General features: G+C 62.7%; 1 protein-coding gene across 1 annotated transcript; it reads left to right on the top strand.

The window, feature by feature from the left end:
* The first annotated feature begins 6,375 nt into the window (after positions 1-6,375).
* Positions 6,376-10,710, top strand: GDF2 (growth differentiation factor 2). The gene is made up of 2 exons (XM_025435443.2): positions 6,376-6,694; positions 8,949-10,710. Exons 1-2 carry the CDS (start codon positions 6,376-6,378, stop codon positions 9,890-9,892), a joined length of 1,263 nt encoding a protein of 420 aa, XP_025291228.1. The 3' UTR covers positions 9,893-10,710.
* Positions 10,711-15,252: the final 4,542 nt, after the last annotated feature.

The raw sequence follows: 15,252 nt of genomic DNA, 5'->3' as shown, positions 1-15,252 counted from the left end.
CCATGCTCAGTCGGCTCCTGAGATGGCGAGCAGGGCCGGGGCACGGCAGGTGCTCCCAGCAGACACGGGAAGGCTGGCGGCAGCGGTGGGGGCCATGACGCCAGCGCCCCAGACCCCAGCTCTGGGGGGGCCTGGAGTCTAGTGAGGCCTCAGGGTCAGCCCAGCCCAGCGGCTCCTCGCCAGGCTGCTCCAGGTGGGCAGACAGAGGGGCCCGGTCTCCCGTAGGCCGCCTGCTTGCTGCAGGGGGGGCGGTCTGCGTCTCCCCCCACGCTCTGCGGGCCTGGGCGCATGGGCGGGTGGCGAGCGGGTGGCAAGGCTGGGCCCAGGCACTGGGTGTCCGCCTGCAGGGCCTGCAGCCTCCGCCACTGCATGAAGCTGGCCTCCCCCCCGCCTGCGCCGGAGCCCGCCAGCCGCGTCATGCCCTCCATGCGCCGGGATGCGACACGAGTTAACAGCAAAATGAGCAAAACCAGGGCGACTCGATAAGGCTCCCAGTTCCCTTCCTCTCAGTGCACATTCTTCCTTTAACCTTGTCCCCCTCGTTTTTTTCTCATCCACGGCTCCCTTTCCATTTCTTGATGAAATCAGTTGTCCTGTGCGGGTTCCATCTCGTTCCTTCCCCAATGTGCGATTTCTGGAAGATCGGGGTCATCACACAAGCCTGTGTCTTCGGAGGGGCTTCACTGCTGGTTGACACGGACGGGGGCAGCCTGGGAGCCCACCCGCGTCCAGCCGTGCGGGGTCCACGCCCGTGCTGGTGATGACCATGGAGTGTGCACCAAGAGCTGGTGTCAGTGATGCTCACTTTTATGAAATGTCATGCAGTTTAGACACAGCATCTTTTTTTTAAATTATTTCATTTATTTATTCATGAGAGACAGAGAGAGAGAGGCAGAGACACAGGCAGAGGGAGAAGCAGGCTCCATGCAGGGAGCCCCACGCGGGACTTGATCCCGGGACCCCGGGGTCACGCCCTGGGCCGAAGGCAGACGCTCAACTACTAAGCCCCCCCGGGCGTCCCACCAAGTGACCATTTCAAGATGCAGTAAAAGCATTGATAAAACACAACATCCAGTCATGGTGAAAACCCTCAACAGGTTAAGTTTAGAGGGAATGTACCTCACATTAAAAACCTTAGATGAGAAACCCAGAATATCATCCTCAACCCAAAAATCTCCATCAAAAACTGATAAATTCAGTAAAGGATACAAAGTGAAAACTTGCAGAAATCTCTTGCATTTCTATGCACCAGTAACGAGGCAGCAGGAAGAGAAACTGAGGACTCAGTCCCACCCCATGTGTATTAGCACCAAGAACACTAAGATACATAGGATTAAGCCCAACCAAAGACCCCGGGGGCGAAGGCAGACTCTCCATCGCGGAGCCCCGGACGCCCCTAGATACGGCGTCTTTATTAGCCTCACAGCCACCTTGCAACTTAGCTGTGCAATTGCTGCTACAGAAGAGCAGGCTCGGGATGGGCAGCACGGCCACGGCGCCTCACCAGGGCCACGGGCAACGTCAGCTTTGACGCCTGCGGCCGCCTGACTCCAGGGCCGTGCAGCTGGTGCTGCCCCCAGCCTCCTGCTCAGCGACCCCCACCACCAGCCTATTAGGATTTTCCCAGTGGCACTGGATGGCCTGGGAGTGAAGCAAGGTTTGGAAAGAAACGTTTGTATGAAACAATTTTTGTTTCATCTTAAAAGCCAAACACCAGCGTCACATCAGCCCAGACACAAAAGGCTCGATCGAGCATGCAGCCTAGATGCGCGTGGGTCCCTGCGGTCACCAGGCTTCATCTGTGTCAGAGGGAGCAGGGTGGCAGCCTGCCTCTGAGCCCTATTCCTGGACATTTATATCCTCTGAAAGGGCAGGGCCTCAAAGATAACTCGTGACAAATATGGACAGTTCCAGAGAGCTAGAAACTTGGGGAAACTTCTGAAATGGCCTTTATCCTACAAGTGGGGAGACGGACTCCAGGTGCCCCCAAGGGTCCGGCCTGAGGCACTGCAACAGGTGCCTTGTAGGTCTAAGTTGCTCATAAAATGCCACGCGAGCTGTAGCCTGTACCCAACGCCTCTTCGGTGGCCAGGTGGATGCAGGGCCGGGCTGCACGAGCCGGCAGAAGCCTGGAGTGGGAGTGGGAGTGGGAGAGCGTGAGGAGGGGCTCCGGGGGAGAGGGACGGAGCCAACGCCCCCAGGGTGGGAGAGTGGGCTCGGCTGGCTGTGTGAAGGTGGTGCAGGTTCTCGCCCGTGCAAAGTGCACGAGGGGCTGCACTCTGGTGGGAAGGGCAGCAGGGCAGGGCCGGCCCTTCAAGGAGGTTTCCTTTAGCAAAAGCCAGAAACCTGAAATGATTTTCAGGTTTCAGGTCGACTGATGCCCCTGAGACTTGCTTTATTCCTTTGCTCTCTTCTACTCCTAGAGAGAATGCTGCTCCCCGCAGCTTTGCAGCTCTTCTCCTTCCCTCTCAGGGCTGACCCTGCTCTAAATGCCGCCGTGTGCGCCTGTCCACCCAGTCACGTGGCAGCTACCGCGTGCCCAGTAGCGCAGTGGGCAGCACACACGTACTCACCTCCTGGAAGCCTCCTACGGATTTCCTTTTTTATCGAGTCCAACGTGCAGACCGGGGTGTGTGCCAGGAGCTGATATGGGGCTGGTGCAGGCTGCTGGGTCTCACCTCTAGAGCCGCCGACCCAGACCAAGACTCTGCCTCCATAACCAGCTTTTGGGAGCTTTGCGGCAGGGCCAGGAGCCACACTCGAAGAACCACTGCTCCAAGCGAACGTGCTGCCGGCTGGGCACACCCCGGGCCGGCTGCTGCTGCTGGCTGAGCACTCGGCGGGTGCCCTTCGCTCCGAGGCCCGCTCCTGCGCATCCCACTGCGTCCCCGTGGCGCGTGCTCGCAATGATGGTGTCTGCAGCGCGGCAGCGCCAGCTGGGGCCTCGAGCCAGACGGGGGCTGCGCTGGGTCCGCAGCCCCTGGGCAGGGCCACCTGGTCTCACATACCAGGCCACTGAGGAGCTGGGGGACATGCACAGAGATGAGCGAGGAGGCCTGCCCAGGGAAGCCGGGCCTCAGATCCACTGTGAACACAGGGCCCACTCTCCAGGCTTGTCCAACGGCAGCAGGGCGTGCCGCCCGAGCCAACGGCCCACACGGCCCTAGGGCCCGCATCCTGGGTGGCAGGAGACCCAGGCATCCGAGAACCCAGAGGCGCCAGAGGGGAGTCTATGCAGACACTGAGGCGGGAGGGCCTGGCCAACGAGAGGCTGGCAGGGAGGAGCGCAAGGCATGGCAAGGGGAAGCCGGGGAGGCCGAGCTCCGCGGCGGGAGGGCAGCGCTGCTCCGGTTACAGAAGCAGAGAGCAGAGCGCGGGCGCCACATGGACACGGGCAGCACAGGCACCCGCTCAGCGCCTCCGCACCAGGCTCAGGCCAGCGCCCAGCGATCGTGCGGCAGCCCGGCGTCTGCGGGCCCCCATCCCACCCTGGGCACCCCGCGGGGCCCCAGGTGTGTGTCCCGAGCACAGCCCGGACCACGAGGGGGTTGGAGGCAGCTGCACCTTCCAGAGCGCAGAGGCCCCGATCCTGGGCGGTGGCTCCTTGGAACACGAGCAGCTGCAGTCCCCTCAGCAGGCAAAGCAAATTGACATGTTTGTTCATCGAATTCCTAGACTAGAGAGCACCGCCGCTCGGACTGGCGCTTGGGCCCTGCTCGTGGGAGGGGATGTTAAAAGAGCATTTCTGGAAAGCAACTTGCCGTGCGTACCAAGAGCTTTGAGGATGCTTGCATACGCTGACCTAGACATTCCTCTTCTGACGAACCGTCTTAGGAAAATAAGTAAAATAGAGCCCATATGCATGAGCCTTGCTACGTTACCTTGGTACATAGCCCACTGCCTTTCAGAATATGGACCATGGGCCTCACTGGGCCCTGAGACCAGAGGCTATTTTTACTTCCTTCTTCAACATGTTTTGCATTTCCTGAGTTACCCCCACCGTACTCTACTGTTGTAATTAGAAAAGAGACCTACGGGGCTCTTAAGAACACATCAGGAGGCAGCCCCTCCACCCCGACCACATTCAGGCCACCCTCGCGAGGCCCTCGGCCTGTTTCCGCCTGCAGCTCTCCTGGCCCCCCCAGGCCCTCCCTGTGCGCAGCAGCGGCAGCAGCATCTCCGGCCTTGCACCCTTCTCCTTCCCTGCCCCGAGCTCTCGCACTAAGCTGGCTCAACGCCCAGCATGCTTCCGCCCCCTCTGCGAGCGGCACTTCCGAAGCTGCCCCCTTTCCCGTCCAGCCTCCCTTAACAGTGTCCCACGGGATGGGGACAGCAAGTTCCGTCCAGGCCGGCAGCTCTGGAGCTTGGGTTTCACCCTGCCCCTGCAGAGGGTGGGGGATGCTGGGCACACCCTGGGACCCCGCTGCCACCTGCTGGCCTGCCTGCCCCTCCTACAGCTTCCCGAAGCTGCTTGACTTGGGGCTACCCCTCCTGAGAGCCTCCAAGAGATTTGTGACCATCCCCAGTTTTTTAACCTCAAACCCACACATAATGGGAATGGACAGAGACCAGTGTGGGCATGATGCCCTCACAATAACTCAGACCCTGGGGGCCCACAGAGCCCTCCTGGTTGCAGCTGGTCCACCTCCCGGGGCGGGGGGACAGCACCCGGGCACGTGCGCTCTCAGGGCTGCCCTGTTCCCCTTCTTCTCCCCGGATTGTACACTTCCTCGGGGTGCGGAGTGTGGCCCCAGCAGCCTCCCAGTGACACAAGCAGGGACACCCAGCCCCAGCCAAGGGCCAGAGCTCTCCTGGGGCCTGGGCAGCAGGTGTCAGGGAGGGTACAGTGTCCCTAAAGAGCAGACGGGGAGCGTGCAACCACCAGCTGGGCCCAGCTGGCAGCGACTGCCATGATGTTCAGCACATGGTTGTCCTAGATTTTCCACACGTCTCTCGTAAACTCGAGGCTCAAAAAGGTGAGGTGACACTTGTGGGCTGCAGACGAGGGAGTCGGGTGTGAACCCTCTTCTCAGCGACTCCAAAGCCTCCATTACCTCACTAGATGTTGCCTTGCTCCGGGGTCTCGAGTTCAGGGCTCACCTGGCTGAGGGGCAGCACGGGTAGCTCTGCAGCCACACACCCAGCCCACGTGTGCTCCCCAGGGCCAGGGCCTCCTACTGACCCTGGGGGACCCCACCCCCCAGGCCCGGGGCCTTCTGAAAGATTTGCGTGGTTTCTGTACTTGGAGGACTTCTTGGTCTTGTCCGTTTCCTGGATTCCTCATTTGCGCAGCCACAAGGAGCATGTGCACCCGCCTCGAGTGTTCTGGGCTGAGCTGGCAAGGAAAGGACAGAGGATCCTAATTAGGGGGCGATAACCCCACCGGGAAGTTCAGATTCTCCGCGGCCGCGCCCTTCCTACAGGCCCTGTGGGCTTCTCAGATGTTTACAGAGCCTTCATTAGCGGGGCGGCCTCAGATAAGGGCGGGAGGTCGAGGCTGGTAGGAGCGAGGGGAGGCCGCGGGGACGGGGGGCCGCGGGGAGGGGGTCGGTGGCCACGGGGAGGAGGTGGAGGCCGTGGGGGGGCCACAGGGAGGGGGGCGCAGCGGGAGGAGGCCGCGGGGAGGGGGAGGAGGCTGCGGGAAGGGGGGCGCAGGGGGCAGAGGCTGCGGGGAGGGAGGCGGAGGCCATGGGGGACCACTGGGTGGGGAACGCAGCGGGGAGGAGGCCGCGGGAAGGGGGGCGGAGGCCGTGTGGGGCGCGGAGGCCACGGAGAGGCGGTTGGTGGCCGTGGGAAGGGGGCCGCAGGGGAAGGAGGCCCTGGGGAGGGGCTGGTGGCCGTGGGAAGGGGGACGGAGGCCGCGGCGAGGGCGATGGAGGCTGCATGGGGTCACGGGAAGGAGGGCACAGGGGGTGGAGGCCGTGGGGGGCGGAGGCCGCAGGAAGGGGGGTGGAGGCCTCGGGGAGGGGGGCGCAGGGGGCGGAGGCCACGGGCCGGGGCGGTGCACCCCGGGGTACCCGAGCAGTCGCAGGGGGCGGGAGGAGGCCGCGGGGGGGGGGGGGGGGCGGAGGCCGCGGGGGGCGGAGGACTGGGGGGAGGAGGCCCCGGGCTGAGGCGGTGCACCCCCGGGCTCCTGGAGCAGCCGCAGGGGGCGGGAGGAGGCCTGGGGGGAGGAGGCCTGGCGGGGGCAGAGGCCGCGGGGAGGAGGAGGCCGCGGGGAGGAGGAGGCCACGGGCCAGGGCGGTGAACCCGAGCTCAGGCTGGGGAGCCCCCCCCGCCCCCCGCAGGCCCGGCGGCCCCGCCCCCGCCCCCGCGCCCTGCCCGCCACCCGGCCGCGGCCCCGCAGTGTCCTGTGCAGGGCGAGCACGTCCCAGGATGTGCGGCGGGGCGGTCGGCGGGGCCCTGCGCGCCCTGTGCGCCCTGTGGCTGCTGGGCTGCGGGGCGCGGGGGCGGCCGCTCGAGGGGCGCCGGCGGCCGGGCTCGCAGGGGGCGCCCGGGGGGCCGCGGGACCTCAGGGCGCTGCCGCAGGCGGTGCAGCGGGACCTCCTGCGCGGCCTCAACCTGAGCGGCGTCCCGGCCCAGCCCCGGGCCCGCGCGGAGCCGCCGCAGTACATGCTCGACCTGTACCACCGCTACGCCAGCGACAAGGCGGCCGCGCCCGCCTCCAACGTGGTGCGCAGCTTCAGCGTGGAAGGTACCGGGGCTCTGGGGGCAGGAGGGCCCACGGGGGGCTCGCAAGGGGCCTTTGAAGGAGCTCAGTGAGATGCAATGCATGGGTGAGCTTGGCGCTGCGGGCCGGGCTTTGTCCCCGGGCGGCTCCGGGGAGGAGGTTGGGGCGGTCGCCTCCCCACTTGAACACAGACAGCTTACCCAGCTTTCAACCAATTGGTGTGTTTTTGGACCTTGGAAGAAGGTCTGTTTCTCTCCCATCACAAAGCGTCTACACGTCTGAGCATTTTTTCCGAGACAGAGATTTTAGAGGACAAGCCCGTCATCTTCTACACATAAAATGATCTACCCCATCGAAGAGGGCCGGGAGGTAGCAAACACGGACTCAGTTCACAGGACGCGGCCAAGGCCGCAGATACAGGGGGAGCTTGCCCAGGTCAGAAGGCGGTTCGGCAGCTGCCTTGTGATGCAAGCCCTGCGGGCCCAGAAAGCTCAGCCCCAGCCACCACTGCCTCTCTGAGTGCCTGGGCACAGGGGCCTCCCTCCCACAGGCTTGACACCTGCAAACCCCTAATAGGTCTGGCCGAGCACCACAGCTCCCCGACTTGCCGTGCCTGCGGAGCACATGCCCCGTCATAGTCGTGGTGCAAGCCCGGCAGTCCTGAGTTTTCTGATTCCCCAGAAGAAGGAGAAAACTCTAGATTGGATGTGAACTTGCTGATTTTTAAAATATTAGCTTGATTTCAAAAAATATGGTCTACGGATCACCCAGATGCTGCCAGCAAGTCTCCAGCTCTGTAGCCTGTTTTTCGGGAGAAGGCGCACCTCCCCGGCTGGACCGCATCACCATCCCATGGTCCAGGGGTCCAGCATTTGGAGCCACGTCCATGAACATCCCCTCCCCTGCCCAGCACTGACCGTGTCTCCAGCACAGGCTTCCTGGCTCAACCCAGCTCAGCCCGCGGCCCACGCCGCTGTGGAGGCCAATTACGCTTTCCTCGCAGACGGTCTAAACGCGGCTCAGGCAGGGAGGGTGATGTTTTGTGTGTGTCATGGCCCCGCAGCAATTTTCCAAGCATGGCACAGGAGACCACTCCTGCTTATGGGCCCCGTTCGCTGTTCCCATGCATTCTGCAGGAGCTAGAACGGCACACGCACACCGGGTGCGGGGCCATGCGCTCTCAGGGCACACGCACACCGGGTGCGGGGCCATGCGCTCTCAGGGGCGTGCAGGTTGGGAAGGAGGGTCTGAGGAGGATGCAGAAGCACTGGCCGAGCGTCAGCTGTGAGCCAGGGGCAGTGTCAGTAAGTTCCATGTGCCGCCTTGGGGGAGCCTCCCACCAACCCTGGAAGGCGGGGAGGATGAGCCCCATTCCACAGATGAGGCAACTGAGGCTCAGAGCCACTCAGCACTTCTCCGAGGTCACGAGCCTGGGAAGGGACAGAGTCCAGACTAGCACCTTGGTCTGCCAGACGCTGCCGGATCTCACAGCAGCACGCAGGCTCCCCTCACGCTGTGACCGAGCCGTGGCATCACAGAGATGTGCTGGTGGCTGCGTGCCAGCTAGGAGAAGTTGGAAACTGAGACACTTGGGTAGCTACAGGGTACGCCCCATTGATGACTAACGTGACAAAGCAGGTGAGGCGAATCTCTTTCATTTTTTTCCCCCAATTAAAAAAAAAATTCAGTTTCACTTTGCTTGGAAATTAGAGTTCTGAATAATTTCTTTGCTGTTTAAATTGCTGAGATTTTTAACATTGTGTTAATGCTGGAAATTTGCCATCCCCGCCCAGGGCGGCTCCTCCCACGTCACACGCTTGCGATTCCCACTCTGAGGCTGACGGTATGCTTTGCTGCGCTGCTTATTTGGTACTTTCTTTTAATGTGAGGAGCTTAACAGGATGTGCGCGCTTGGCAGTTAAACAGCCCAAATGCCAGTCTCCACATCTGTAAAAATGGGAAATAATTAGACCGTCCCAGGGCCCGTGCGGAGAGCAAAGTGACACAGAGAATGCAGAGCTCCTAGTGCGATGCTGGGCACCTAGTAGGTGCTCCCTGAAGGGCGGACCTGTCAACTCCAATGCAAGGCACCTCCTGCCTCTGGTTTTCTGGAAGATCCTAAATGTCTTTTAAATCCTTCTACACGAAGGGCCTAAGTGAAACCAAATAAAGATTTGATAGAGTTGGTCAGTGGCATCCTGGATGCCTTTTGACCCAAGTCACAAGTCTCAGCTTTGGTGTCATGAAAGGTGACCTTGACTGTGCCCTTGCATTTCAGATGCTGTCTCCATCATGGCCACAGAGGACTTCCCCTTCCAGAAGCACATCTTGCTCTTCAACGTCTCCATTCCTAGGCATGAGCAGATCACCAGGGCCGAGCTCCGACTCTACGTCTCCTGCCAAGGTCACGGAGCCGCTTCTCGTGAACTGAGAGGCAACATGGCTATTTATGACGTTCTGGATGGAGCAGATGCCTGGGATGCTTCCGCAGGCACCAAGACGTTCCTCGTGTCCCAGGACATCTCGGATGAGGGCTGGGAGACCTTCGAGGTGTCCAGCGCTGTGAAGCGGTGGGTCAGAGCAGACTCCACCAAGAGCAAAAACAAACTGGAAGTGACTGTGGAGAGTCACAGGAAGGGCTGCGACAAGCTGGATATCAGTGTCCCCCCGGGCTCCAAAAACCTGCCCTTCTTTGTCGTCTTCTCCAACGACCGCAGCAATGGGACCAAGGAGACCAGGCTGGAGCTCAGGGAGATGATCAGCCACGAACAGGACAGCGTGCTCACGAAGTGGTCCAAGAACAGTCCAGCAGGGGCGGGTGACCGCAAGGCCGAGGGGGGCGGGGAAGGTCACATGGCCACAGGGTCCTCGTTAGCCAGACGGAAGAGGAGTGCCGGAGCCAACAACCACTGTCAGAAGACCTCCCTGCGGGTGAACTTCGAGGACATCGGCTGGGACAGCTGGATCATTGCACCCAAGGAGTACGACGCTTACGAATGTAAAGGCGGCTGCTTCTTCCCCTTGGCTGACGACATGACCCCAACAAAACACGCCATCGTGCAGACTCTGGTGCATCTCAAATTCCCCATGAAGGTGGGCAAGGCCTGCTGCGTGCCCACCAAACTGAGCCCCATCTCCATCCTCTACAAGGATGACATGGGGGTCCCCACTCTCAAGTACCACTACGAAGGGATGAGTGTGGCAGAGTGTGGGTGCAGGTAGTGCCGGCCTCGGGCGGGGGGACAGGGTGGACGGGCCCCGTTTCCCTCTGGGCATGCCAGCCTGAAGGAGGGAAGGGGGCGGCCACGTCCGGGAGGTGATGGCCTGCCCACCCCAGGCGTCCACCACTGGGTCCATTCGCAGGGGACAGCAGTGGCCGGGGCCAGGGCAGCGGCGGGGGAGAGGAGGAGAGCCCGGAAGGATCATTGGGGTGCAAGGGGGGAGAAGAAAAAAGAGGCCGAGAGGAAAGCAATCCAGGGTTAGCAGAAAATAGCAGAAACGAGGCAGGGGGCTGGACAGATGAGGTGCAGAGATTGGTGGGGCTTAAAGGAGGCGGGAAGGACGGGGCACATTCCCACAACTCAGGGGGTGCGGGCCCGGAGAGCCACGTGCTCTACACCCCTCGTTTTGAGCCTCCCTGCAACCCGGCGAGGTGGGGCTCACGAGCAACCAAAACACAGGCATTTCAAGCCACACCGGCCACGGAGATGGGGTCCAACCCTCGGTCTGCACAGATCCGTCATTCCCCGGGGCCCAGGACCCTCTCAGGTACCCCATCAAAGGGTATCAGGTCACCTCGCAGCTAAAGAAAATTAGACGCTGGAGGCGGGCAGCGGGGCCGAGCTGCACTGAGCCCCAGCCAGTGCCCACCAGGCTGGCCGGGCCGCTGGAGCGTCCAGCACGTTCTGACGGGCGCCGGGCTGCACCGGGGGCCCGGGGCTTTCTCAGATGCGCCTCGAGTCCCTGGGCAACCATCCCCCAGAGCAGCTGCAGGAGGGATGGAGTGCACGACAGGCGCCCGAGGCTGCGTACACACGGCGGCCGGGGGGCCGGGGGCGGGGAGGGGGGACGGGGCGGGACCGGGGCCGTGGGACAGCGCATTCAGCTGGCAGTGCGGGCCACTGCCCAGCACGGGGTCCCCGGGTGTGCGCGGCCCAAGCAGCTCACCAGCACGACGCCCCGGGGCCTGGATTGGAGTTGGTCGGAATAAATGTGCTCTTGCCTTGGTGGCTGCGATGTCCCTTTTAGTCCTCTCGCCCAGCCGGGCCTTCCCGGCCCCCGCCGCCCCCGCCGGCTTCCCTGAGCTGCACGGCCCCGGCCCCGGCCCCGGCCCCGGCCCCAGGACCCGACTCGGCCCGCTGACCTCGGGGAGGACGGGGTTTCCTGGGAGCCCTGAGGGCCGCGGCCGGAGCAGAGCCCGTCGCAGGCCCCGCCACCTGGCCTTCCCCGCGGGTGGAAGCTCCTAGCATATTAAAAAAAAAAAAAAAAAAAAAAAACAGATTTATGTTAGTTTACATGGAACCAACGGAGAGCTTTAACAGAATTCAAATTCATTAATTTAAATACAATTAACTACCGAATTGTAGAAAATACTAACTCCTGGTGAGACCGGATGAGGAATTAGTCCCGGCGGCACAATCCTGCGACTGCATCAAAGCTTCACTCGGAAATAAAGTCGAGTGTGTCCGCGGTGGACTCCCCTGATCAGAGGCCTCATGGCCCCCGGACACCGCGCCCAGGCCACCCCTGCCCCTGGGCCCTCCCCTCCCTGAGGACAGAGCCTCAGGTGGATGCAGAGGGCAGCGTCTCCGTTGCGGGGGGCCCGGGAGATGTCCATGGAAGGGCCTGCGTGGTGCCCGCGGGCCCAGAGGTTGGAGCCAGAGCCGCCCCCGCTCCAGCCCCAGCCCGGCTCCCTCGGTCCTCGGCCTGCCCTCAGGCCCCGCTCCACCGCAGCCCAGTCACCTTCCCTGAAGGCCCGGCTCCGGTGGCACCCCTCAGCCTCCCCCCGCCCCGCCGCAGCCTGGCCCCGACCTCCCCACCCTGAGGAGCACGACCGTGCTTCTGTCCTGTGGCTGTTGTGGGCTTGGCGTGGGGACCTGCCAGCCTCTGCTCGTGAGCCGCCCACGCCACCAGGTCCTCCGGGGACGAGGCCTGCGAGCCTGCAGCCTGGTCACACTCGGGGCCCAGGTTCAGGGCAACGGGGCCCGGACCACGTGCTGGGAAAAGAATCTGCGGGAGCGCCCCCCAGGTGCTGCTTGGCGTCCATGTCCCCGCGGATGTTTCTGGGGGATCACCCCAGCAGAGCTCATCCCCCGATGCGGTACTGAGCCCTCCGCTTCTACTACCGCGCTTGCGGGTGGGGGGTTGTCAGCATCACACGTAGGGAGGCACTGTCCCCTGCTCCTCATGTCACCCACCCCCGGGCGCAGAGCGGGAGGACAGAGGGGCTCAGAGATGCCGGGCAGGAAGCCCCCAGCAGGAAGCGACAGCAAGGGGGTGGAGTGGGGGGACCGTAGGGCCAGCCCCGGGGAGAGGCGGGGGTCCCCAGGGACATGCACTCCGGAGCTCACACGACAGCCACAGAATAAAAGACATTTCTATCCTGACTTTTGCAAATGAAGAGGAGGTGGAGGCTTCTGGAGGCTTCGGCCTTGGCTCAGAGCTCAGACGGGAGGGCTGGGGTTTGACCCCGGCCACGGGGGTCAAACCCCACACTCTCCGTCCGGACAACCTCCCTCATGAAGAGTCAGGGTCGCGGCAGGGACACAGGCCCTCACAGGGTCAGGGCTCTCGGGTGGTGCCCCCCACCGGCCCTGCTCTGTGGGATCCTTGCCCGCCGGGTGCTCGGGGCAGCGGCAGGAGGCCCCCTTGTCGGTCTGCGTCAGTGCTGGGCCGTGGTCACCAAGACCCGGAGCGGAGGGCAGTTAGAGCCGAGCGGGCGATGGGAGCGACAGGTGGTTCACGTCCTAGAAGCCCGGGGGCAACCCCCTGGCCCCCGGGACCCCACGGACAGACCACGGGCCACAGCTGTGGCACAAGCACCTCCTCTTCCTCCCCTGCCCCAGGCAACCCCCAAGTCCCAATGGTCATCGCCATTTTAGCGACCCCCTCCTCCCCCGGACGGCTGCCAGGATTCCTCCCGCACAAACCCCCAACCTGCAGACGGTGGGGAGCAGCCTCCATCAGCGGCCAGCCCGTCAGTGACCCCAGAGCCCACTCACATGAAAAGGACAGAGCCCCGTAGCCTCAGGGCAGTGGCCACCCCGGGCCACCCCGCCCTGACCATGTGCCGTCCCCCATGAAGGGCTGGCACCACCCCGGCCTCGGGGGCCCACGCGGATCCCACGCGAACCTGCTGCGGGGGACCCAAGCACGAGACCCCCCTGCACACAGCTGGCCCTGGAGAGAGAAGCTGCAGGGACGCAGCGACCCGGGCATGCCTCTTTCCCCGTTTTGATAGAATCCTAGAAGCTGGACAAGCCACGGGGATCCTGCTGCCAAGGAAGGGCCGGCGCTGGGTGCCGTGTGGGGTGGCACGCGGTCTCCTGGGGCACGCGGAGGAGTACGGGGTGCAGGCCCTGTGCCGTAGCCGGTGTGGACAGCACGGCCGGAGGGCCAGGGGCTCAAGGGCAGGTAGGTCTGCAGTAGCCAGATGCGCCGCTGCCGCCTTTTTAAACGAAATCCCGGAGATCAGAGGCACCAGGTTCTCCTCCTTGACAACGTCCGTGCTGACGACTCCGCACCAAACTGATCTTAAACCACCTCCCTAGGTTCGGTCCTCACCCACTGGCCTGGGGCCTCGACCAGAGCCCCTCCACCTGGTGAGCCTGCTGACGCTCTGACGCCCCCGAAGGGAGCCAGGCCTGCCTCGCCCCCCGGACCTGCTGACCCTGAGCCGGCCGGGGTCCCGGCCTCAGAATCTGCCCACCTATCGTGCCTCTCCCAGCCCCACTTTTGGCTGTTTTGCAAACTCCAGGCTTTGTACACCAGCTCCCCGCACATGGGCATCGCAGACGCACGTGTGATGCTTGGTCCTCTCAGGTTTTGACATCGGTCCTCGGTGTCACGCATGAGTTGGAACACGCTCTATGTCTCCTCACGGGGCTGGAGATGCCTCCTCTCTGGGGCCCGTCCTGGCGGCCACCTGACTCGCGGCCAGGAAAACACCTCCCATAACGAGACTAGAAGCCAAGGCCGGCCTAGCAAGTACCAGGCCTACACGTACCCGCCTGAGAAGAAGCCCTGAAAGTCACCTCCAGGAGGAACCCAAGAGGCGGCTGTGCTCCCGAGTGCCCCCCTCCCCCCGCCAGGCCTGTGCTGACCAACTGTGCTGCCACCCGGACCCCACAGCACACGAGCACTCACTGCCCTTCTCCGTTCCCCACTTCGGAGGCAGGAAGAGCCCTCGAGGCCAGTGTGGGCCTGCGCTGCCGCACACGATTGGGCAGAGCTAAAAACACAGGAGGGGCTGGGAAGCCTGTTGGTTTCCCCTGGCAAAGGCACTAGGTTCCACCGTGAGGACAAAGGGAACCAAGAGAGGGCAGGATTGGGAAAGCAGGGGCGCAGAGGGCGGGAAAGGGAGCAGGAGCCGGGAGGGGGCGGAAGCGCGTCCAGCCCCGCGCCTGGCACTCTGGGGCTCCGGGGAAGGGCGGCTGCTGCTGTCCATCGAAGGAGTTCGGATCGAACGAGAAAGTTCTGCCACAGATGCTCCTACTGCTGACGTAGCAGTACTGGCTCTGAGTCTCCGCCAGAAGAAATATATTAAATACGGAGAAATCTTGATGTTTGCTGAACGTTGCTTTTCTTTTCTTTTCTTTTTTTTTTTTTTTTTGAAGATTTTATTTATTCATGAGAGATATACACAGAGAGAGGCAGAGTCCCAGGCAGAGGGAGAAGCAGGCTCCATGCAGGGAGTCCGATGTGGGGACTCAATCCCGGGTCTCCAGGATCACGCCCTGGGCCAAAGGCGGTGCTAAACCGCTGAGCCAACCAGGCTGCCCATGAACATTGCTTTTCATAGTGAAAAACAAGAAACTCTCTAAAATGAACAATGGGACAATAATGGAATGAGCTGTGGTCAGCCCCCTTCCTCTTCCTTCCTGGGCCTGGTTCACGGTGCGAAGAAGACAAGCCCTTTCTCCAGAAGTCAGGGGAGCAGCAGCAGACAGCTGGCGGGAGGACTGTTTGGAGGGTGGAGGGGAAGCCTCTAAGGACTGCATTGTCTCGGGTCAGCCTGAGGGCTAGCCCCTGGTTGTGCTCTAAACCACTCAGTTTTTTTTTTTTTTAAGAGATTTAATGTATTTATTTGAGAGACAGAGAGCGCCAGCAGGGGGAGGGATGGAGGGAGAGGGACGAGCAGACTCCCTGACGGGGGGCTCCATGCAGGACCCCGCGGGGGAGCCCAGCGTAGGTAGGGCTTGACCCAGGACCCCGGGATCATGACCTGAGCCACAGTCAGGTGCTTAACCACCCAGGCGCACAGTCAGATTTGAATTTAAGAAGGGCCCGACCAGGAGTGACAGCGCCAGGCTCACACCTGCCCTATGGCCCCCAAGGCTGCCCAATATACACGCACACGTACA

This window comes from Canis lupus, chromosome 4, assembly GCF_003254725.2.
Source record: "Canis lupus dingo isolate Sandy chromosome 4, ASM325472v2, whole genome shotgun sequence".
In the NCBI taxonomy this organism is placed as follows: domain Eukaryota; kingdom Metazoa; phylum Chordata; class Mammalia; order Carnivora; family Canidae; genus Canis; species Canis lupus.
The sequence above is the reverse complement of the archived record's forward strand: the minus strand, read 5'-3'. Positions and strand labels throughout refer to the sequence as shown.

Bases quoted from the DNA above. Each gene is read 5' to 3' on its own strand.
- GDF2 (XM_025435443.2), top strand. From the start codon at position 6,376: ATGTGCGGCGGGGCGGTCGGCGGGGCCCTGCGCGCCCTGTGCGCCCTG. The intron at 6,695-8,948 runs GTACCGGGGCTC...CTTGCATTTCAG, and splicing joins GCGCAGCTTCAGCGTGGAAG to ATGCTGTCTCCATCATGGCC.